We start from the raw sequence: 23,633 nt of genomic DNA on the forward strand, positions 1-23,633 counted from the left end.
AAAGGACTCTAGGAAGCCCCTATCCTTAACAGGGAACCCGTGGGTGGCTTTAAGAGGTTGTGATTCTCCTAAAGTTGCTTTCAAAAGATGTGTTCACATGTCCAATTTCATTTGTTCGTTCACTCAACCTGTTCCCTACGTCTGCCAGCCCCGCTGCACCTGGCTCTCTCTGCTCCTGGTGTGTTGAATAAGAGGGAAAAGCCAAAGCACAGCAAAGGCCTTTCATCTGAGGGGCTGTCAGTCCTGAGGAGGGAGCACATATTAATAAAAAACACAACACTTGCAGGTGGCGCACACTTGTAATCACAGAGGCTGGGGAGGCTGAGGCAGGAGGACCTCCAGTTCAAGACCAGCCTGGGCACCTTAGTGAGACCTTGTCCTAAAAATAAAAATGAAGGGGCTGGTGTTGTGGCTCAGTGTTAAAGCGCTCACCTAGCATGCATGAGGCCCTGGGTTCGATCCTCAGCACCACATTAAAAATAAAATAAAGATATGGTATCCCACTAAAAAATAAATATTTTTTAAAAAAATTAAAATTAAAAAAGGCTGCTGATGTAGCTTCATGGTAGAGCCCTTGCCTGGCATGCTTGAAGCCCTGGGTTTAATCCCCAGTACTTCAAAAGCAAAAACACAACTCAAATTGTTGGCTCTTCAAAGGGGCCAGGTGCCGATAAAGGGCTGCGTGGGAGCTCCAAACGGGGTCAAAACTCTGGACTTCTCCAAACTTCTGAATCCCCTTCCCCTGCAACTCCTAGGAAGGTGGAGGTGGGTTTGGGGCAGGAACTGGACCGGGGATCCCGGGTCAGCGGGCTGGGAGCTCAGCTGATGCACACCATGGCTCTTGTTGGAAGTGGTGCCAGGTTTTGTTTATCAAGGGCTGACTCTGCGCCAGGCAACATGGCACGTGGCCAACGCATCTCTGCTGCTTGGTTCTCTGCAGCTAGCCTGGCGGGGTGAGGCAGGCCAGGGCTCCCTGCCTGGGAGGTGGGCAGTTCTGGGCTTACTCTCCAGGGAAGGGAACAGCCCTGAGAGGTACAGAGCTCAGCTGGGCTGGAACCAGCCGGCCTGCCCCGTGCCTGCGCTCTTGGACCCCCACCGTCCACACGCTCCCTGGCTCCCACTCCCAGCTCAGGGCAGCTGGCCCAGGAGTGGGGCAGAGGACCAGCAGATTCAGGGAGGACTTCCCCTAGTGCTCTTCCCTCTTCTCTGCACACGCTCTCAGCGGGCCGGAGCTGGCCTGGTGGGGTGGGCACGTGGGTGTGAACATGTGTGTGCTTTCCTTTGTGGGCAGGCCGGATGGGGTGGGAGGTCTACTCTCCCCTCGTGCATCCTCCCCTGGGCACGTGGGATTTGTTTGGCTCCTCGGAGCCCTCTTAGGCCAAGTGACTCATCCCCTCCGCTGCAGAAGGGGTGGAGGGGAGGACCTGCCGCAGAGGTCTGCGGAGGCTGTTTGCTTTCCTGGGCTTTGCAGGACGATGGTTAAGTGGGTGCACCTGCGGGGCCACCCAGGTGCCTGGCAACCAGGTGACCCTCACCCCCAACACCTGGCCTCTTTCTGCAGCCAGACAAGGCCACTGGCTGGAAGGATGCCACCACCTTCACAAGGGTCACCTGCGCCCTTCTTGCCGCCACCATCCTGTCCCTGCTGCAGCTGCAGCGCTGCCCCCTGGGTGCTCATCTGTGAGCCAGGGTGAAACAAGGTGGGCGGCACCGCCCCACCCACCGTTGCCGGAGAACAGTGGCCTGCTCCTCACAGTGGAGTCCAGCCTCTCCTCCCAGGGCGAGGCCCAGGTCCATCCTCCCACGGATGCCCCCCGTTCTCTGCTCTCTGACTCTGTGGCCTCACCCTCACCTGGGGAGCACTTAAAAAGCATATTCTAAGGGCCTCCTCCCAAATTATAGCTAAGTAGGTCTTGGCAGGGCCCAGGAATCTGCATTTTAAAACCACCTATGCCCTTGGACACTGAAGCAGGTGGTTTGGGGCCACCCTGAGAATCACAGCCGAGGTCAGAGACAGATGTGCACAAGTCCATACGTGGCTGGGAAAAGCCAAAGCTTTAGTTCAAAGCCAGCCTGTGTTTGAATCCTGGTTTTGCTATAAACCCAGCTGTGTGACCTCAGATAGGTGGTTTAACCTCTCTGGACCTAGTTTTCCCCATCTGCGAAAGGAGGAACAGCCCGTGTACAGAGTGCAGAGCTCCTGGTGTGGAGGCCCCTTTCCTCCCAGTTCTCCAAGGGCCAGGAGGGGAGTGGCCCAGCTCACCCGTGGTGACTTCCTCGCAGGAAAATGGAAAATCCTGCTGGCCCTCCAACCCACAAGGGCTGACTCACTCCGCCCTGGGCTGGGGGCCTGGTGAGCTCCCCACACCATCCCCTGGGGAGAGTGGAGGCCCGGGGCCTGGCAGCAGGGACAGGAGAGGGTCCACAGTGACTCACAGGCGCTGCCTGCCCCTGACTCATCCCTGGAGAATGCACCTCAGGCCCCCACCCTTGGCCGCCTGCCCAGTCCTGGCCACCTCCCCCTGGCCTGCAGCCCCCACCGTTGCTGCGGGGAGATGCCCTCCCATGACCCCCCGTGGCCCTCCACAGATCCACCTGTACAGTCTGGCTGCTGTCAGAAGACCAAACAAGTCCCAGGGGGTTGGACAGCTGCTGCTCTGAGCCCCCCGCTGCCCTGGCCCTTCCCCTGGGACCAGGCCTTGGAGGGGTTAACTGAAAGGGGCCTCTCTCGGACGCAGTGCTGGAGTCCACCCTGACCAGCCACATCGCCCCTCTGCCTGTTCTGCAGACCCAGGCCTTGGGGTTACAGACACCTCGTCACGAACCCTGGGCCACTTCCCATCCCTGGGTACCTCCCTGGGCCTGGGCCAGGGCTTCTCAGGCTATGAGGCTGCCCTGCGAGGTCACCCTGTCAGGGCGGAGAGTGGAGCTGGGTGGGGCTGGACAGGCTCTGCCAGGCCTGGATCCTGCAGGACAGGCTGCCCAACCCACCCCAAAGGCCTGTCCTCCCTCCTCACCCAGGCCTGCTTCCTCTATCTGCCTCGCAGGGGCCTGCTGGGCTCGGGCTGCCAGACCTGTGGGGCTGCATTCTAGGCCAGTGTCCAGGGTATGACTGACCCTGGGGCCTGCCCAGGTCAGAAGGTCAGGACCCTGTTCCCTCTAGAGCCGTCAGGCCTAAGTGATGGAAAGAACTGGCTGTGGGCAGGCAGAACACAAACTCAAGTCAAGTATTCTCTTGAAGCAGTGGGTTTGAATTGTGGCTCAGCCATGATCCTGGCTGTGTGACCTTGGCCAGGTGGCTTAACCGCTCTGTAAAACAGAACCAGTGAGCCGAGATGTCAAATTCCAGTTCCTCCATTTCATAGTTCTGTGACCCTGGGCAAATGTCTTCACCTCTCTGAGCCTTGGTTTCTCCATTGTAAAATGGGGACACCAGACCACAGCTCTCTAGGGTTTTGAAGAGAGTCAAGGAAGTAAGACAGGTAACAATTGAAATAACAACTTTGGTTCAGTGCTTACTGTGTGCCAAGTACTGAGTACTTGGCTGAATACTAAGTGCTAAGTACTTGATTGGCATTGTCAAGTAGTTAGCACTTAGTACTTGACCCCAGTCAAAAAAGCACTTGGCACTATTTTTCCAGCTTTGCTGAGGTTTCTTGGGCATGACTAAGCGCATGTACTTAAAGCACTGGAGCTAATGAGTTTGACGGAAGCACCCACCAGGAGATCACTTCTGTAATGGAGACGAGGAACTGGCCGCTGTCTCTTCAGTTTGCTGACCTGTATGTTGAATTCCCAAGACCCGAAATGCCTGCCCAAGGCCAAGGCCATCGTCCGTCCATGGGACTCAGGATTCTAACCCAGCGGCCAGAGCCAGTGCCCCAGCCCCCATTGCTGCAGCACTAGCTGGTGCCTGAATCACAGTGTGCACTTGGTGACCTGTCCAGTGAGTGACTGGGAGAGCTGGAGCACGGGAGTGGCCCCTGGACAGCCCCCAGAGGAGGACTGGGCAAGAGGTCCTGAGTCGGAGTGGTGGAGGGCCTGGAGACCACAGTCTGACGTTTCCATGGCAACCAGGCTCCTCCCCACCCCCCAGGAGAATCTCCATCCTTACCCCACAGAGCCTCCTCCACGGGCACTCGTCCAGTTATGGAGCCCCTGCTGTATGCCCAGCCGTGGGGCAGCAGCAGCAGATAAGCTGTAACCCCCATATCAGGGCACTTGTGCCTGTGAAGGGGAAACGGGTGGAAAAACGACACTGTGTTTAAGAAAGTGAAACAGCGGAAGTGGCCGTGGAGGTGGGAGTGCAGGGCTCCGCAGGCCTCTCCAGAGGAGGCCAGGGTGAGGGGAGTCGCCCACCGTGTCCTCGCTGTTTATGATTGAAACAGAGCGGCCCTGTCCCACCGGTGGCCCCCACGCGATGGCCCCCATCTGGGATCAGCCCCAGCGGCCTGTCCACTCTGCCTGCTGAGCTCCAGCATTCCTGCCTGGGCCCCGGTGGCCAGACCCTGTCTGCTGCCCGCCCAGGCCATTCTCTGGTCACAGGCTCAGGCTTAATCCCCTGCCTGGGCCCCAGCCCCAGGGACTGATGAGTCAGTGCCCATCAGGACAAACACTCCCTCCTCCCCGCCCTGGGGTCCCTGCCCCGCCCTGCCTGCCGCCCTGTCCATCCTGTTCCCCACAAAGGGCCTGGCCTCTGCTGGCCTGGGGAGGCTCTGGGCCAGGCCGTTCAGCGCTTCCTGGACCCGCGGAATGTTCTGCACACAGGGAGCTACAGGAATGAGCCACCTGCTGCCTGCGGCCGCTGGCCCCCCAGAAGGAGTGGACCCCATTGCTGTGTCAGTGTGACTTACGCGAGTGACTGTGTAGTCCTGTTTTTAATTAAAGCAAACGTGTGCAGCCGTGTGTGTCTGGTGGCCACTTACTGAGCAGGACCCAGGCACACAGCGGAAGCACAGGAGCTGGCCCTCCCGGGGCAGGGGCTGGGAAGGCAGCCGGGCCCCTCCCACCCGCCCAATCCCTGGGTGGGACCCCAGCTGGTGGTGAGGACCTCACACCCAGAGGGGGCCTACGCTGACATGTGCGTGGGGGGGTGGGGGCTCCATCACTTCCCAGCTCCTGTCTGGCCCTCAGGGTGGGCCCACCTAGGCTCAGGGCTCCCTGCTGGTTCTCCAGGTCTTCCCGCAGCCTCTTCACAGGCACACTACCTGGATCTTGACCTTCTACCAGGTCTAGACCCCCACTTCCCCCCACACCAGGGGCCTTCAGTTCTCCCGGATACTGCAGCCCCTCCTCCCTCCTCCTTGGCCTCCCTCCTCCCTCCTCCCCCCTCCTTGGCCTCCCTCCTCCCTTCTCCCCCCTCCTTGGCCTCCCTTCTCCCTCCTCCTCCTTCTTCTACTACAGTTCTTCTTAACACAGCCGCCAAAGGCTAAATCGAAATCACCGGGCTCTCCTATCCCACACCTCTCAGCTACTCCAAGTCCCTCAGCTCAAATCAAACTGACAACCCTCTGCATGTCCTGCCTGCTCTCCCTGGCACCTGCCCTAGCCACCTCCCTCTTGCTCACTGTGCCCTGCACACACTGATGGCCTCCCAAGGCCTCAGATACAGGGAGTGCACAGAGGGCCCCACGGCCTCAGGGCCTTTGCACTAGCTGCCCCAGTCTCTTCTCTAAGCCTTTGTGGCTCAGGTCCCCTTCTCAGTGGGGCCGTCCACACCTGTCTGCACTCCCCATCCTCTTTCCTGCCAGCACAATTGGATCCCCTGGTAGAATCCACCAGGTTTGGTGGTCAGCTGCCACTTCTCCAGGGTGTGAACTCCACAGGGCTGGGGTGGGCCTGGTTTCTCTTTTACCAGAACATTCTCAGTGCCCAGGGCACTCCTGGACCACAGCCACACTTCACAGGTTGTCTGTAGCTCAGTGGTCCCGTGGGGCATGGCAGGGGTGAGGCCCACGAGCAACGGCAGGCCTCCCTGCTCCCCCTGGGCTTGGCCAAGGAGAATGGATGACCAGGGAGCACCGTGGACTGGGACCCCTCCCCCGACACTGTGCCCCTCTGTGGGGTGCCGAGAGGAGTAGGGAAGGACTCAGGGCAGGCTGAGCCCCCATTCCCCAGGGTGCTCCCCATTTGGGGCCAGGGTGCTCATCCCACCAGTGACTAGGAGCAGTGGCTGCCGCTGACCCCACTGGGCCCTCCTGAAGGTGCTCCGTCTCCCTGTCCCCGTGTCCTCTGCCAGTAGCCGGGCAGTGCAGGGCTGCAGGGCCCTTTGCCCGGGCCGGGCTGGCTCTGCAGGCTCAGCTCTGCCTCTCCTGCTCCGGGCCGGGTGGAGGTCTCCCTGGGAAGCTGCCGCTGGCCTCCCCTGCAGGGGCCTCCAACCCCGGATCAGGCCTGAGACACTCCTTTCTGTGTCTTTGGTCCAGCGAGGCCGGTTTCAGATTCCTGACCTTGGACTTGTGAGATGATGGACTCCGGCTGTTTTTCAAGACACAAGTTGACAGTGGCTGGTTGCGGTGACACAGCACCCTCCACACTCAGGGGGCCTCGTCTCTGGGCCACCAAGGCTGCAGGAGAGAGGGAATGGGACCCCCTCCACCCTCTGGTACTCCACCCTGGACACCCTCCAAGTCTTGTCACCCAGAGGCTGGGGCAGTGTACCGGAGGCTGCCCAGTGGCGAGGCTCCCAGGTCACGCCTGCCTCAGCACCTCTCGGAGCATCTTCTAAACTCAAGGGGATTGCGGGATCCAGATTTGAAACTGACCCGAGACACCTATGGGAGAGTGGCCATGAGAACTCCAGTTCTGCTCGTCCAGCCTACGGTCCAGCCGTGGGGCTCTGGCCTGGCAGGTTCCTGGGTGGGTCATTTCCCCCTGACCCAGAAGCAGGCAGAGCTACCAACTCCCACACCTCTCACCACCAGGACTGGGTGAATCCAGGTGGCATCCACAGGGGGAGGTGACTCAGTCCAAACAGGAATGAAGGGCAGTCCTCGCTCAGTGGAGGGCACTGGCTGAGCCCGGGCAGGCCCTGGGTTCAACTCCCTGCACCACAAAAGAAGAAGGAGGGAGCCCTGGCACCTGGCTGGCCGTGGATAGATCTAGAACCACCGTGCTGAGGGAAAGAGGCCCCGTGGTGCAGAGTCCACCCACAGGAGAGGCCAGGCCAGGCACAGGCAGGGGGACAGAGAGCAGGTGAGTGGCCGTGGGGCTGGAGGAGGCTGCATGGGGCTTCTCAAGGGCTCTGCCAATGTCCTGCCAGGGCTGGGGGCAGCTCAGCCGCAGGGTGGACGTTGGCAAGGACGAGGCGCATCCCCAGAAGGGAAAGGGGGGGGGGAGAGGGAGAGAGAGAGACAAGGAGAGAGAGAGAGAGAGAGAGAGAGAGAGAGAGAGAGAAGAGAAGAGAAGAGAAGAGAAGAGAAGAGAAGAGAAGAGAAGAGAAGAGGGGAGGGGAGAACAGGGGAAAAAGGAAGGAAGGAGAAAAAGAATGAAAGGGAGAGAAAGAAGAAAGAAAAGAACATGTCCAGTTGTTTGTGGGGAGAGCTGGACAACTCTGAATACACTGAAGCCACCACCCCACACACTTCCAGGGTGGAGTAGACCGCGTGGGGGTCAGAAGCTCAAGAAAGCAGGCTCCCGCTCTCCTTAACTGCTGGCCACCACTGCAAATGCTGCCCCTCAGGACGTCCCCTGGGGCTGGCCCCTGCCACCAGGCCAGCCCAGCCTCTGCTGTGCGTGGAGCTCCTCCGGGATCCCTGACAGCCCTGTGACCCGGGTGTGCACAGAGCTCCCAGTGCTGCGCTTCCATCCAGGTGAGACACACGGTCACATTAAGCCGCAGTGAGCGCACAGCTCTGTGCAAGAGAAGCACCCCTATTTCTATGTGCTTGCATCTTGTAAGACTGAGACCCTCTGACCATGAACCAGCTCCTGGTCACCCTCCCCAAGCCGCAAGACTCTCGCGCTGTTCTGTCTCCATGCCCCAGACTGGGCCTCTGCCCATGGAGGCTGCTCAGTGACCGGACCACTGCATGCAGTTGTGCAGGTCACAACCTGTACACACAGCCCTGCCTTGACCCTGAGGGCCCTCGAGGTTCCCAAATCCACGGGGCCCCCAGGTGTGCTCTGCGAATCCCCAAGAAAGAACACAATTTAGAGGCAGCCGCGGACTAAGGCGGTATCCTCCAGGGAGCGGATGCAGATTGCCTGGGGAGGAGGAAGGCTGCTTAAAGGCGCCTGTTTCCCTTGGGGTGGGGGGCGTGAAAGTGCTCCTGATTAGACAGGGTGCTGAGGCCCAGCCCCTGGACCGCACACTGGGACACAGTGGAGATGGTGACTTTCATGCTCCGTGTATTTCACCCCAGTCAACGAGGTGGGCGCCCTGGCCTGCTTGCCCGGCTCTGGGCAGCCTCAGCCCCCAGGGCCCTCCTGTATTCCAAGAGCAGATCAGGACCACTTGCGCCCCGCACCCTGGGCCTGGACCTGGCTCCTCTGGCTCCCACCCTCCTCCTCACCCTGGGTCTGGGCCACCCAGCTGAGGACACTTCGTTCCAGGGGCATCGGCACCTGGTGTTTTACTCAAATAAATGGTTACTGGTGGCTGAAGTTCCCGTGGCAGCCGCTCTTCTGCCGGGAAGACGTTCAGATGAATGGGGTGGGGTGGGTCCCCCAAGCTGCCTCCCCACAGGCAGCTATGCAAGCTCATCCCTGCAGGACAAGCCGGACTGGGCAGAGGCTGAAGTCCTGCCCTGGATCCCTGGGTCCCGCCCCAGCATCCCCAGGGGACTGGTGTGGGCTTCCAGGACCTCCTCATCTGGGGCCTGGGTACGCGGATCTTGCAACGAAGGCTAGGAAATCACAGCTTCCAGGCACTTTGCCGCATCCCTGGGGAAAGAAGGCATTAGAGGACCAGTCCTGGGTTCAAGTCTCTTACCAGCTGTTCTCTTGGGCGGGTTACTTAACTTCTCTGTGCCTGTTTCCTTCTGTGTAAAATGCAGATTAAAATACCTTTCAGGGGCTGGGGTTATGGCTCAGTGGTAGAGCACTTGCCTAGGTTGAGTGAGGCCCTGGGTTCAATCCTCAGCACCACATAAACAACAACCAAACAGGCTGGGGATATAGTCAGTTGGTGGAGTGCCTGTCTTGCATCACAAGGACCTGGGTTCAATCCCCAGCACCACACAAAAAATAAAATAATATAATAAAATAAATAAAATAAAATAATAATTTTAAAAAACCTGAAAACTAGTCATGGAACATAAAATTAAGCATTTTTAAGATTTTTTTTTTTTTTTTTTTTTTTTACTGAGGATTGAACCCAGGGGACTTTACCACTGACCCACACCCCTAGTGCTTTTTAATTTTTATTTCAACACAGGGTCTTGCTAAATTGCTGAGGCTGGCATCTAATTTGTGACCTCCTGCCTCTCAGCCTCTGCACCCCTGAGCTGGGCTTAAAACGAACCATTTTAGTGTATTCAGTCTGGTCGTATTTAGTAGAAACACCATGCACAACCACCACCTCTATCAAGTTCAAAAACGTGTTCATAACTATAGGAGCTGTTTTGATGATTAAATGAATTAGTGCTTCTAAAACGGCGCCTGGAACAGTAAATGCAAATGAGGACTCGGTCGAAGGTGGGCCGCTGGGGGTGGTGCAGCGCTGGCTTAGACCGCAGGAAGATCTGGGTTTGGTCCTCAACACCACGAAAAGGGGGACGGGGAGGATTAATTAACTGTAGAAGCGGGTAAGAATAGGAGACACACGTGGTAGGTGCAGGTGACATTATTTATTTGTTCCCTTGGTCTGGAGGAAGAGGAAGTGAAGTTCTCCTCCCCCCTGCGGGTCCCATTTTCTGCGTGGAGCGCTCGGTGTCCAGTCCCCGCACCAGCCCCCGCTCCCGCCCGGCAGAGTCAATCCTCCCGTGTTGGGGCAGAGGAGGCGCCCACTCGCCTTTTGTGCTCGCGACACCAGCTAACACTGTTGATGTACACCGCGAGCCTTGCACCGAGCCCTCCCGCAGAGCACGGGGAGGAGCCCCGCCAGCCAAGTCACCTGTGGCTGCTCCCGACGCCATGGGCTGTCATTTGCCGCCACCTTGTGGCGGCGAGGGGAACTCTGCGTCCCATTTCCATCCCTGATAACCCAGAGGGCACGGAGCACCTGCTGCCTGCACGGTCCCCAGTTAAGATCCTGAAGACTCGCTTGCAAATGAGGCAGCCACAGCCCTGCCTTCAGGGAGCTCACAGTCTCCGGAGAGAGACCGCCAGAAACCAAGACGAATGAGTGGACACAAGGACTAGAATGGGATGCCGGCTGGGCAGGGAACAGGAGCAGCTCACTGCAGGGACAGTGGGAGGCAGGTCTGATTCCCCCACAGGGACGGACCAGTTCATCCAGGGCCGGCGCAGAGGAGCTGCTGGGTGACACAGCGATCCAGAGCCAGCGTCTGGGCTCCTGCAGGCCAAACAGATGAGGAGTGGAGAGGCAGGACTCAGCAGGGGAGAGCTGGGCCTCCGCGAGTCCCGGTGGGCTGAAGGGTTCGGATGTGAGCTAAAATGAGGGGGTGGGCAGATGTCGCCTTCCTAGGATGGTCCTGATCCGCCTTGTTCTAAACCTCCCTCCGCTGGTTTCTTGAAGCCCCTCCCCACTTATTTTTCTCCCTTTGGCATTTTTCACCACCTACTTCTGTGCCTTATTTATTTAATGTCTGTCTCCCCTATGGAATGAAGACCCACGAGGGCAAGGAAGTCTGGTGTGTTCTCTGGTGACTCTTCAGCGCCTGCAGGGCCCGACGCAGAGCGGGGGCTTTGTGGACACGTGCAGAACGCCTGGAGGGGCCTCCTGGGCACGGCCAGGTGGAGGAAGGAGCGGGGCTCCAGCCCAGGGCTGCGGGACGAAGCCGAGGTTAACCTGAGCGAGGGACGATGCACCTGCACTGATGGGCTGAAGTACACTGCGCCGGAGGCACTGGCCCGGCGGGGCGCAGAGCCCACCTGGGGGCAGGGACCTCCCAGCCGCACGGCGGTTCCCGAGGCTGGGCGCCTTAGGGGCGGGACGAGAACACAGGGCCGTCCGGAGGCGTGGCCAATCCGGAGGAAGGGTCGGGATGAGGGCGTGGTCAAGCAAGGGACATACAAAGTGAGGGGGGGGCTAAGAGGGGAGGGAGTAACCCGTCCGGGGCGGGGCCAGTAAGTGAGCAAGGTAAACCTGGGCGGGGCCCTGGCAGGCGGCGTGGGCGGGGCCAGCCCGATCTCCGCTGTCCCGGGTCCTGGAGCGCTCCGGGCCCGGCAGGTCTCTCTCCAGCCTCTCGGGCTCCTCCCCTGCTGGCCGGACCGCCGGGTTGTGCTGGACTTAACGCCCCTGGCCTGGCAGCCGCGGTCGGGCTCCGCCCCAGGCGCTGTGCTCCCGCTCGGCGACCGCTGGAGGCGCGGCGAGCTCAGCTCCTGGGCCAGGCGAGTGCCAGGACACTGCCCCCCAGGCTGTGTCCCCAGAGACTCCAAGAGCTGAGGTGAGCAGGGTTGCGGGGGCCTGTGCGTGCCTATGCGTGTGTGCCTGCTTCTGTGTGGGTGTGCAAGTGCGTGTGCGCATGAGTGTGTGTGCACGTCTGTGTACATCAGGGAAAATCTGTGTGCGTGGATTTGGGTAGGTGTGTGCTTCAGAGAGCTGCGTGAGTGTGCAAAGTTGTGTACCTGTGCATGGTGGTCCTGTGTGGGAGGGGAGTCATGCATGTGTGTGGCAGAGACAGTGCGGGTGAAATTTGGTGACCCTTGTGTGTATGTGAGAGTGTCTTGGGGGGAAATAGGAGCGCAGGATACTTGGGGGGCTATCCGTCAGGATGTCTGTGGCAAGCTGTGGGAGCATGTGTGAAGAGAATGGTGGGAGTGTAGGAATTGCGTGTGTGCGCGCTTGCGTGTGTGTGCGCGTGCATGTGACGGTGAAGGGTGATTCTGGGGACCCTCCCTGTGAAGGGGTGGGAATGGAGGAAGGTTTGGAGGTGCTAACTGCTCTTGGAAGGGTGAGTGTAGTCTGGGGTCTTGGGTAGTGGACAGGACAGGTGTTTGAAGCCTGGCCTGGACTAACTTGGAAATCGTATCAGGTGCCTCACTTTGAGGGCTGGAGAGAAGTGTGGGTGGGCCAGAGGGGTTGGGGAGTGTCCCTGCTTGGTGTGAAAGGAGCTACTGTCTCACCAGTCACCCCTCACCCAGGCTCTGTGCTGGCCACCATCTGGGTGGCTTCCAAGTGTGAGCATGGTGCAGAAGTACCAGTCTCCTGTCCGTGTCTACAAGTACCCTTTCGAGCTGGTCATGGCGGTGAGTGACCCTGGATTTTCGGGCCCCTCGTGGGATAGTTGGAAGGACTCAGGAAACCAGCTATGGTGGGAAGAAGAGGGAGCTCCCTGGACCCCCAGATGAGAAAGCATTATTGAGTTATTCAGCTACCCTGGTCAGTCAGGCTTCTGACCAGTCACCCTCCTACCTGACTGTCCCTTCCCACCTTTTCAGAACTTCTGGAATCCCTGCCCAGTGACCAGAACTTAAGAACTGTTTGTCTTCCCCTAGTTGAAAGCTTACCTTGCTCTTACTTCAGACCCTTTGGCTGGGAAACAAGGATATCGGGGCTAAATGACTGGTTTCCTTTTTGTAATAATAATAGGTGCAAATTATTACAAAATATTATTTTGTAATAATAATAAAGCATTGAACATTTGCATTGCTAACTCTTCACATGCAAGGTTTCCTTCAATTTATTAATCCCATTTACTTCTACTAGATAGAAGCTCATACAGGTTGAGGGGTGGTCCCAAATTCCGTCCCAGGGAGAGGTGGAGTCAGGACTCAGATCAACTCAGAGGGGACTCCAGAGTCCTGATTTTAACCACTGTGTCCCCAGACCCTTGTGTGTGCCCTTCAATGAAGCTGAGACCAGGAGGTGAGAGGGGGTGAATGAACAGGTGGGAAGGGTCTGGCCCAGGGCGTTCAGGACACGTCACAGAAGCTGTGCCACCTATCAGTGTTGTGTGGCCAGCTAACGTTGGTTGCCTCCTGGATCCGTGGCCTTTGTGCTGTGGGACAGGCACTGGGGACGGGCTGTCATAGGATTCCTTCTTAGTGTCATTGTTCTGTCTCTTGGAGCTTCTCTTTCCTGCTTGGAAAAATGAGGGCAGCGCTATGGGGTTGGGGTGAGGAGTCAATGAGATGGTTCATGGTGCCCTCAGAGGCAAGGCCTTGTGCTGGTGGGAGCCCCCAGTGCAGGCTGCTCCCAGTTACTACACCAGGCCTTATAGAGGCTTGTCTCCAAAGTGTGGAGACAACTGAGTCCACCCCTGTCTGCCCCACCTGCCCCTGAATCCTGGGGAATCCCAGCTCCACAGCTGCCTGGCCGGGTGACCTCTCAGAGCCACCACTCTCCACGTCTACAGGGGGATCATCTGCTTTTCAAATCCGGTCAACACTAGGAGGATCAATTTATGGAAGGCTCCAGTGCAGGGTCTGCTTGCGGCGAGGGGGGGGGCTGCTGCAGGAGGCCGCGTGATTGCTGTTGTCGTCTGTCTTTCCTTCTTTGTCATGGGGGTGGGACTCCAGGTGGGCGATGAAGAGACCCAGGGGCACAGAGTCGGAGGGGCTAGGTCCCCACTGCTGCTCTGCGGTGTTCTGGCTGCGTGTCTTTGGAAGGTTTCTGAACTTCCCTGAGCCTCGGTTTCTTCATTTCTGAAATGGGGAGGGTTCAACGCACCTCATGAAGTTGTCACAAGGATTAAAAGTGGTCGTTGCCCGGCACAGGGCCCAGTCCTACCAAGCAGACAAAAAATGGCAGATCAATATAAATAACTATGCTTGGTCCAAGCCTCCTGGCAGCACATGTATTCTAAAGACCTGAAAACTCACCGACTCATTCAGTAGAAGAGAGAGAGAAGTAACCTTCTGGGATGGTCCAGGGAGCTGTGAATCTTGGCCACTGAGCTAAGACACGTCACCATAGAATGAAAAACCAACTATGGCACAGGCTTAAAAAATGTGAACTCAGTTTTGCATGTTCAGGGTTCCCAAAAATATTTACAGTCACTGTACTTTAAAAAATCACATGCCGGTGCACTTGCTGGGCCTGTGTGAGGCACTGGGTTAGATTCTCAGCACTGCATATAAGTAAATAAAATAAAGGTCTATCAACAACTAAAAAGATAAATAAATAAATAAAAGAATATATATTTAAAAAATCACATGCCTGTGGATGTCTTAATATGACTGGCACCACGGATCACCTGCCTTTGCTGGAGCAGGTTAAACCTGCACTGAAAGACTTCATCCTGAAAATGCAGGATGGCTCAGTTACCCCCCATCTGTAATTGCCTCCAGGTGTTAATGGATCTGAGCACCTACAGTAGAGGCTTGTGGATAGGTATATTTATTTATTTGTTTATTTTTTTGTATTAAATATGGACACAATACCTTTGTTTTACTTACTTATTTATATGGTGCTGAGGATAGAATCAGGGCCTCACGTGTGCAAGGTAAGTACTCTACCACTGGGCCCCAGCCCCAGCCCCAGCCCTGTGGATAGACATTTTTTTTTTTTTTTAAGAGAGAGAGAGAATTTTTTTAATGTTTATTTCTTTTAGTTTTTGGCGGATACAACATCTTTGTTTGTATGTGGTGCTGAGGATCAAACCCGGGCCGCACGCATGCCAGGCAAGTGCGCTACCACTTGAGCCACATCCCCAGCCCAGATAGACATTTTTTAAAAGGTGTTTTCAGGGCTGGGGTTGTGGCTCAGTGGTGGAGCACTTGCCCCGCACGTGTGAGGCACTGGGTTCGATTCTCAGCACTGCATACAAACAAGTAAATAAAATAAAGGTCCATCAACAAGTAAAAAAATAATTTTTTTAAGTATTTTCTATTACTTATTATCCATACCAGTGTTAATTTATTTGTACTTTTCAAAGGGACTGTCACAACCATGTCTTATCTTCTGTATGGTCCTTGTTGGCGAAACGGTCCCAAGCCACAGAAACACTGCCCACAAAGCCACTTTGCCGACTGTTTACAAAACATTATTGTCCCCAAAATAGCTGCATAACTGCACATAACTTGCAGGCGGTGTGGGCACAAAAGGGGTTTTTCTGCACTTAAGGTCCCTCTTTGTCTCCCAGCTAAACACTTGCCCTCAGTTTGGATCAGATGCCGGGGAAGTTCCAGATGGACTCAGCTGTTTCCACTGCATCCAAGTGACCAAGGAGCTGGTCTTCTGGGTTTTGTTTAACAAAACCAACTTGAGATTCAAAGTGTCCCTTGCTTCTTCAAAAGTCCACCAACAGTGACATAAATAACTGAAATTGGGCTCATGGAATTGGTTATAATTCCACTGTGAGGGGTCCTTTTCAAATCCCTCTCCAAAAAAACATATTTTTTCTTTGACTTCCAAAGTGTATCTAGGGCTGGGATTGTGGCTCAGTGGCAGAGCGCTCACCTACGTGCATGAGGCACAGTGTTTGATCCCCAGCACCACATAAAGATAAACAAACAAACAAAAAAATGAAATAAACAAAATAAAGGTATTGTGTCCATCTACAACTAAAAATATATATATATTTTTTAAAAAAGGTGTATCTAACCAAGGCCAGGCGCGGTGGTGCACACCTAAAATCCCAGCAGCTTGGGAGGCTGAGGCAGGAGGATTGTGAGTTCAAACCTAGCCTCAGCAGCTCAGTGAGGCCCTAAGCAACTCAGCGAGACGAATAAATAAAATTCAAAACAGGGCTGGGGATGTGACTTAGTGGTTAAGCACCGCTGGGTTCAATCCCCAATGAAAGAAAGGAAGGAAGGAAGAAAAGGAGGGAGGGAGAGAGGAAGGAAGGAAGGAAGGAAGGAAGGAATCTAATCAAAGGAATGGATATCTCTTTCCAAATTCCTGCATGGGAGTTGGACTCCTGAAGGCGGGATTCCAGGGCCTCTGCTTCTTTCTTGATGGCATTCTATATGGACGTCCCAGAGAGTGGGCTGGTGTTGCCTTGGCGAGCAGAGAAAGGAATCCAGAGTGCCTGGGGAGGGTCCTTGTCCTTTGAATGCCTGGTCCTAGCAGGTGGGCGGAGGGGGTGCTGTCTCTGTGGAATCTAGGTTCTCCTCTTTCCCAGATGGTGCTGGTGAAGAGCCAGAACCACCCTGCTGGGTCCCTGCCCTGGCCTGGGCACACTCCCTTCTTCCTCTGAGCTTCGGGGTCTCTGGGAAACGGGGGCCATTGAAGCTCCTGGGGAGGAGCAGGCAGCGTTGAAGTGAGGATTCAGTCGAGGGCTTGGTGCATGGACGGGGCTCACTGGCAAATGTGTGTGAACCACGGCTTGTCCTCGTCCTCGGCTGGGGCTTGAATGGCTGCGTGGGAATCATTCACACACAGTTTGCTCACCCGTTTAAAGGATGGGAGTCCACAGTGTTAGTGGAGTCATGGACCCCGCAACCCTCGCCACATCCATTTTGGTGCTGGGGATTGAGCGCACAGCCCACGTGTGCTAAGCCCACTCTCTGCCAGGAGGCGCAAGACCCCCAGCCCTTGAGCACTTTGATCACCCTCAAAAGCAGCTCCCTCCCACCCCTTGGCCATGTGCCCCTCATCTCTCTCCTTCTCTGGACCTGGCAGCCTGCCCCCCAACCCTAGGTCACCGCCCATCACTTCTGTCTCTGTGGATTTGTTTTTTCTGGACATTTGGTATCAAGGGCATCTGACAATACATGGAGCTTTGTGTCTGCCTTCTCACACTTAGTGTAATATTTCTTTAAATAAATCTCTTCATTGAGATATGACTGACATGTAAAAAGCTGAGTTTTTGTGTTGATGGGCCTGGGGATGAGGATCCGCCCAGGTGTATGATGTTCTCAAGGCTCGTCCACCGAGCAGCAAGGATGGTACTGCACTCCTCTTCATGATCAACGATGCTTGGCTGCGTGGCTACAGCACGTTTGTTTATCCATCAACCAGTTGACAGACATAGAGGTTGTTTTCAATTTGGCGCTTTTGTGAATGATAATGCTTCTCGTAAACGTCTTTGCACAAGTCTTTGCATGGATATATTTCTTCCAAAGAGATCTCTGCTGTGTTTGGTGTTGTTGTTTTTTTTTTTTAATGGATTTAAACAGGTTCTTTTTTCTTTCTTTCTTGTTTAAGGAGGATTTATTTTGGCTCACGGTTTCAGACCACGGTCAGCTCTCTCCATTGCTCTGGACTTGTGTTCTATATTATTTTTATTTTTGAGATAGGGTCTCTCTAAGTCACCGTGACTGGCCTTGAACTTGCGATCCTGAGGCCGGCATGCTAAGGAGACTGTCCCTTAATGCTGCGTTTGCCAGGGCTGCCATAACTGGGTGGCCCAGAATGACAGGCATGTATTGCCCACAGTCCTGGAGGCCTGGAATCTGATCTCAGCGGGGCCGTGCTCCCCCTGAAGTCGAGGGGAGGTCCTCTCTCCTGGCTACTGGTGGTTCCTGGGTTTGCGGTATCATAAGCCTAGCCTACACAGGGGTATTCTCTGCATCCAAGCGTCCTGCTTTGATAAGGACACCAGCCACGTTGGATTTATAAGGACACTCTAATGACCCCATTCTAAACTGATTACCTCTGTACAGACGCTGTCTCCAAATAATGTCACATTTATAGGTGGCAGGGGTTAGGATGCCAGCCCATCATTTTAGGGGATAGAGTCCAGCCCATAATAGTCAGCAACTGGCAGAGCTGGTACTGAGAGAATCTGACCCCGTGGACTGCACCCTCACCAGATGCTCTGGATTCCGGCTCCGACATTCCGTGAACATTTAGGCACCAGCCTCAGTGGAGTGGCTTCAGGAATGCCCTCTCCTCTCTTGTCCAGCCAGCACTCTGGGGGCCTTGGGGACTCCAAATCCCGGTGGCTTCAGGTCATCTCTGATTCTGCAAACCCTAATAAGGGAGCTGCCTAGGCTAGGGTTTCGTAAGCAGTAGGCGTTTTGTGTGCAGAAAGGTTACGGAGGTGAGGTTCTGTCGCTCAGCAATTAAGTGTTAAAATATTTAAAGACCTGGCCGTGTCGCATTGATAACCAGCCTGTAATTCAGCAAATGGATTGTTAATAAAGAGCGACCTGGAAAGATAAATTTTTTTTCAGCCCAGGCCCAAACGAATTGGAATTGTTGTTATGGACAGTTGGAATCTTGTTGTGAACGCAGTTTTAATAAAGCGGCAGGGGCCTTATTTAAATGTTTAAATGAGTTCCCTGGGGCCAGCCTCCGATCTGCTGCTGGCAGATTGAGGGAAGCACCGGCCACCACCTCGCTGTGCTCTGATTTGGGCTGAGAGAACAGACACAGTCTGCTGCCCAGCAGAGGGATCTTCTGGTTCCCAGAGCCCTGAAGTGAACTGGGGGCCCTCACGCGTTACTTCCCATGTGCATTGCTTCAAGCCTGTGTGCACGTTGCACCCCATATTTACAGGGTTCCCTTGGCACAGAGTTCTCCCTGTGCCAAGTGCTGTGCTAGACAAGTGGCTACCAATCCTTGTTTCCTAGCACTTTTTGAAAGGCATCCTTATTCAGCTACTTTGTTTACTTGTTCCGATGGATCTTTTCATTGAGGCTCCAGGAAGGTGCACTCTGTCTGTCTTGTTCAAGCCCCCACCCCACCCGCCTTTTTGTCGTTGGAGCTCTGGGGATGGAGCCCAGGGCCTCCTGCATGCGAGGCCAGTGTTCTGCCACCGAGCCATGCTTGGGCCTTGTCATCTTGACATGGTTAGTCATTGCAGGAACACAGAGAAGGGCCACTGGTGGACACCAGAGGGTCATTTAAGTTAGCCTGGCTGACTCAAAGGGAGGGGTGCAAGGCACACGAAGGCCCGCTGGGTAGGACTCATCTCTCTGAAGAAAGTCGAGGCCCAGCTGGGCACCAGGGTGAGCTGGAAAGTAGCAGCACGTGTGGGCTCCATGGGTATGGGGGCGGATTTGGGATTAGGAGGGTCTCTGGCTGCTGAGCAGAGAGTGGACTGAATAAGGGTTTCCCTCCTGGAGGCTGGGGTGCAGCCAGGAAGCAGAGGTGAGGTCCCAAGGCATTCCCGAGACACCTAGGAAGTCTGAGACAGCGTCCTCCTCTGAGTAAGACCCCGACGCACCAGGTCACCGTCAGGCTGCTCTGGCTTTGCCGATCGATCATGGCTCTCCCCGAGCTGCCGGGGCCCCTGCTGGCCCTGGAGGTCCTGAGCCATTCCAGAGGTGCTGGTGATGCTCAGAAGCAGGTCTGTGTGCAGAGGGTGGGAACAGGCAGCTCGGCTGGCACATTCTCCAGGTGCGGAGAAGCCAGGTGCTCAGAAGGTGTCTCCCTCCAGCTAACTGTTACCCTGTCTGCAGCTGCAGTTCTAGGGACCTGTCAAAACCAGGAGAAGTCTTCCTCTCCACCTCGTTCATGCACTCTGCCTCGACAACAGAGGAGACATTTTGAGATGTTAGTCTCTTGCCTAAAGGAGAACCCTCCAGAGCTCAGCCTCTGCAGGTGGCATGTGGGCAGCATCAGACAGGCACCGGCTACCCTTTGAGCTGTGAGTGTGGACACAGGCCTGCTCCCTCTGAGGCCAGGGCACCTGTGCCTCTGCCACCTCCTCCTCCAGGTGCGGACAGGAGGACAGTTCAGTTTCCTGTCCTTTCCCGGGCACCTGCCCCTTCCCTCCTCCCTCCTCCTGTTTCCTTGCTTCTCCTTTCCAGGCTGAGACACTCCTTGGCTGAGTGTCTACACTGTCCCAGGTGTCCTTCAGGCCTCAGGGAATTCAGTGGTGAGCCAAGCAGACGTGGAGACAGAGGCGCCTTGGAGACAGAGGTGCCGAGGTGACAAACACACACACAGACGTGACCTCCTGATCCACATCAGGACGAGCTCGTTGACTTTTTCTTCATGTTGGCAAAATACACATAAGATGAACGGCTCCCCTGTAACCATGTCAAGTGTGTCCTCAGGGACACTGAGGAAGTGATATCACTGTGCAACTGTCACCACCATCCACCTATGAAGTCTTTTGCCGCCCCCAATTGAAACTCTGTCCCTATTAGACACCACCCCCCCACCGCCTTTCCTCCCTCCTGGGAACATCTGTTCTACTTCCTGTCTCTTCCAACAGAGCCAGAGCCGAGCCAGGTACCTCATAGAGGACTCCTATGGTTGCTTCCTGTTTAGTTTGGGTTATTTTACAGAGCACCGTGCTTTCAAGTTCTTCCTTCTTTCTTTATGGCTGGGTAATACTCCATGGTGTGGTGTCCACTTGAGTCATCTCTACCTTTCGGCAGCTGTGGACATTGGTGTGAACGATCTGCTCAAGTCCCTCCTGGTCTGCTGTGCTCTTGTCCATTAAAACCTACTCTATAGCGGCCGTGGCAGCGCACACCTGCAATCCCAGCAGCTCTGAAGGCTGAGACAGGAGGACTGCACTCAGCTAGTGAATTAGCTAAGTGTGAGGCCAGCCTCAGCAACTTAGCAAGACCCTGTTTAAAAAAAAAAAAAAATTAAAAAGGGCTGGGGGTGCAGCTTAGTGGTAAAGAGCCCCTGGGTTCAGTCCTTGGTACAAAAAAAAATGTATTAAAAAAAAAAAAAAAACCTAATATAAGTGACATTCAGCAGCTGCGGAGGCCTTCAGGTCCTCCAGTAACCCCAGGGCAGCCCCTAGGAAGCCTGTCCTCCTTCCCCCCGCCTCATTCCTCCTCCTCTTCTCTGGGAGGTGGCAGCGTCAGAGGTCGCTTCAGGGCACAGCTGACAGGTGGCAGAGGCAGGGCACCAGCTGACAGGTGGCAGTGCCTGTGCTCTCTCTGACACCCCCTGACGCCCCTCCACCCCCGACGCCCCTCCCTCCCTCACCCCTCCTTCCTCTGGTGCCCCACCCTCGCCCCGCCCCTCCCTCAAGCGCCCCTCCCTCCTCCCCTTCTTCCCCTGGCGCCCCTCCCTCGCCCCCTCCGCCCCCCTCCGCCCCCCTCCGCCCCCCTCCCCCCCCTCCGCCCCTCCCTCGCCCCCTCCGCCCCCTGGCGCCCCTCCCTCCTCCCCTTCTTCCCCTGACGCCCCTCCCTCACCCCCTCCGCCCCCTGGTGCCCCTCCCTCACCCCCTCCGCCCCCTGGTGCCCCTCCCTCGCCCCCTCCGCCCCCTGGTGCCCCTCCCTCGTCCCCTCAGCCCCCCTCCGCCCCTCCCTCGCCCCCTCCGCCCCCCTCCGCCCCCCTCCGCCCCCCTCCTCCCCCTCCGCCCCCCTCCGCCCCCCTCCGCCCCCCTCCTCCCCCTCCGCCCCCCTCCGCCCCCCTCCGCCCCCCTCCGCCCCTCCCTCGCCCCCTCCGCCCCCTGGCGCCCCAAGGCGCATGGCGTGGGACCCGGTGGCTCCGCCCCGCTCCGTAGAACAGCTGCAGGCCTTCGGCAGCGGGCCCCACGGCGGAGCTTGCCCTGGGCCTGGCCCAGCCACCTCAGACCTCGCCGCCTCCCTTCACCAGTGGGATGGCCCTGCTGCCTTTGGGTCTGCCGTGGCCCTGGGGGCATGCACCAGCAGCGCCGCTGCCCAGGAGTGACGCGCTGACCGTGCGGCGACCCCGAGGACCCTCGAAAGCATGTGCTGGGTGAAGGAGGCCGGGCGCAGGAGGCCAGGCCCTGCGTGGTTCCACTTCCAAGAACAGTCCAGGGAGGGGAGGCCTGGAGGCGGGAAGTGATGAGTGGACATCCCGGGAGCGGAGGGCCACAGTGTCGGAGTTAGTGAGCGTTGGCACTTTGTGGGTGCTCTAAAGCACGCGGAGCTGTGTACTGTGAGGCCAGGCCCTGGTGACCAGAGGAGGCAGAGGAAAGGCAGCTGAACAGGCTTTACTGAGATTCCTCCGGGGACCCTCCCGTCCAACAGAGCGGTCAGGGGAGTCCCACCCGGGCTCGGCCGGACTGGAATTTTATCAGGCTTAGGGCAGGTAGGGAGGTTTCTAGGGCTCCTTGTCCTCCTGGGGTTGGTCGGGGGATCTTGCAGTTCTAGGGTCCTTCCAGGACCGGTCAGGAGACCCCGCTGATTGACAGGTGTCTATCACTGCTTGTCTGGCTGCGCCTGATTGGTGCTTCTTTCCCTGCGGGTTGCCTGGTGCTTTGTTCCCTTGGCCACCTCACCCCGACCTAACACATACCTTATGTTTTCAGTGCGGGAGGGCAAACCTAGGGCTTCCCAAATGCCATCCCCATGTCCCTGAGCTACATCCCCAGCCCTGAACTGTATGCTCTAAGAGGGTGAATGACATGGTACGAGGATTGTATTTCCATGGAAAAAAGAGCTGGAGGGGAGCCGGGTGCAGCAGCGGTGCACACCTGTGATCCCAGCTCTGTGGGAGGCTGAGGCAGGAGGATCTTACTTGGAGGTCAGCCTGGAAAACTTAGCAAGACCCTGTCTCATAATAAATTAAAAGGGGCTGGGGAGTAGCTCAGTGGTGGGGAGCTTGCCTAGTATGCAAGAGACCCTCGGTTCAATCCCCAGTACATTAAAAATAAATTTTTTTTGAGAGAGAGAATTTTAATATTTATTTTTTAGTTTTTTTTTTTTCCAGCAGACCCAACATCTTTGTTTGTACGTGGTGCTGAGGATCGAACCCGGGCCGCACGCATGCCAGGCGAGCGCGCTACCGCTTGAGCCACATCCCCAGCCCTCCCCAGTACATTAAAAAAAAATGAAGAAGAAGAAGTAGAAAGAAAAGAAAAAGTTGGTCCGTGAGAAACATGATGCGCATCTGTCCTGGGGTCCTGGGTCCCCCGCGGCCACAGCTGGCAGGGGCAGGGGTTGCCCTGAGTCCTGTCTGCAGGGGGAGGAGGGCGGTGGAGTCCTGGGCTGGTACAGGAGGTGCACTCGGGGAGTTCTTGCCACTTTGGGTGGAAATCTGGTGGTACAGCCTATTCCAGCTTCCTTTGCCTTTGGACAGGGAGGAGCAGGAAGGAGGGAGGGAGGGCCGGCAGGGAATCAGCTGTCAAGTGACTAGCAGGAATAGCTCTTCTGCACTTCATAGAATCTTGTTCTTTTTTAAAATTTAAATTTAACAAATGCGCGTGTAGAAGGAGCCTAGTGCCAGGACCGTTCTGAGCCCTTTATGGAAGCCGACTCCTTTATTCCTCTGACAACCCGGCTCTGCTCGCTGGGTCCTTGTCTTGCTCCCCTTTTTACAAAGGCTGATAAGGGACTGAGAATTCCTGGGCGTGGTCAAGGCCACACGGCTGGCTCCCCACCTGGAAGGCTGGGCTATCCTGCCACCCACCCCTTCATCATAGGAGTGTCTGCTGGGCATTTTGGAAAGCGCCGGGGCCTTGGGAGTGCCCAACGGTGGTGCCTTCCTACTTCATCACCCGCGGTGCCTGAGGGAGGGACACAGGTGCCACCGCGTGCCAGCCGGAGGTTCTGGGCTTACTCCACGCCACAGACATGTGCTGGCTTTCTGCTGCTGCAACACACACCTGAGGTGGCTGGCGAGTGAAGACAAAGGGTTTATTTTGACTCACAGGTTTGGAGATTTCAGTCTGCCAACACTTGGCCTTGTTGCTCTGGGTGGGCAGCTCACCTCAGGGTGGACACGTGTCGTGGAGCAAAACCCACCTGCCCGGTGTCCAGGAAGCACGAGAGAGGAGGGGCTGGGGTCCCACTACCCTCCATGC

General features: G+C 56.4%; 1 protein-coding gene across 1 annotated transcript in view; it reads left to right on the plus strand.

Annotated features, from left to right (window-relative positions):
- Positions 1 to 11,279: 11,279 nt before the first annotated feature.
- The window catches only part of Sec14l5 (SEC14 like lipid binding 5), a 37,483-nt gene continuing 25,129 nt past the window's right edge, over positions 11,280 to 23,633 (plus strand). The window contains exons 1-2 of the mRNA XM_046444821.2: positions 11,280 to 11,507; positions 12,205 to 12,309. Of these exons, the coding sequence (XP_046300777.1) occupies positions 12,247 to 12,309 (63 nt within the window). The 5' untranslated portion in view covers positions 11,280 to 11,507; positions 12,205 to 12,246. The remainder of the gene's footprint in view (positions 11,508 to 12,204; positions 12,310 to 23,633) is intronic.

Source organism: Marmota monax, unplaced genomic scaffold, assembly GCF_021218885.2.
Source record: "Marmota monax isolate L192 unplaced genomic scaffold, Marmota_monax_Labrador192_F-V1.1 WCK01_AAM20220418_F8-fsc00035, whole genome shotgun sequence".
Taxonomy (NCBI): domain Eukaryota; kingdom Metazoa; phylum Chordata; class Mammalia; order Rodentia; family Sciuridae; genus Marmota; species Marmota monax.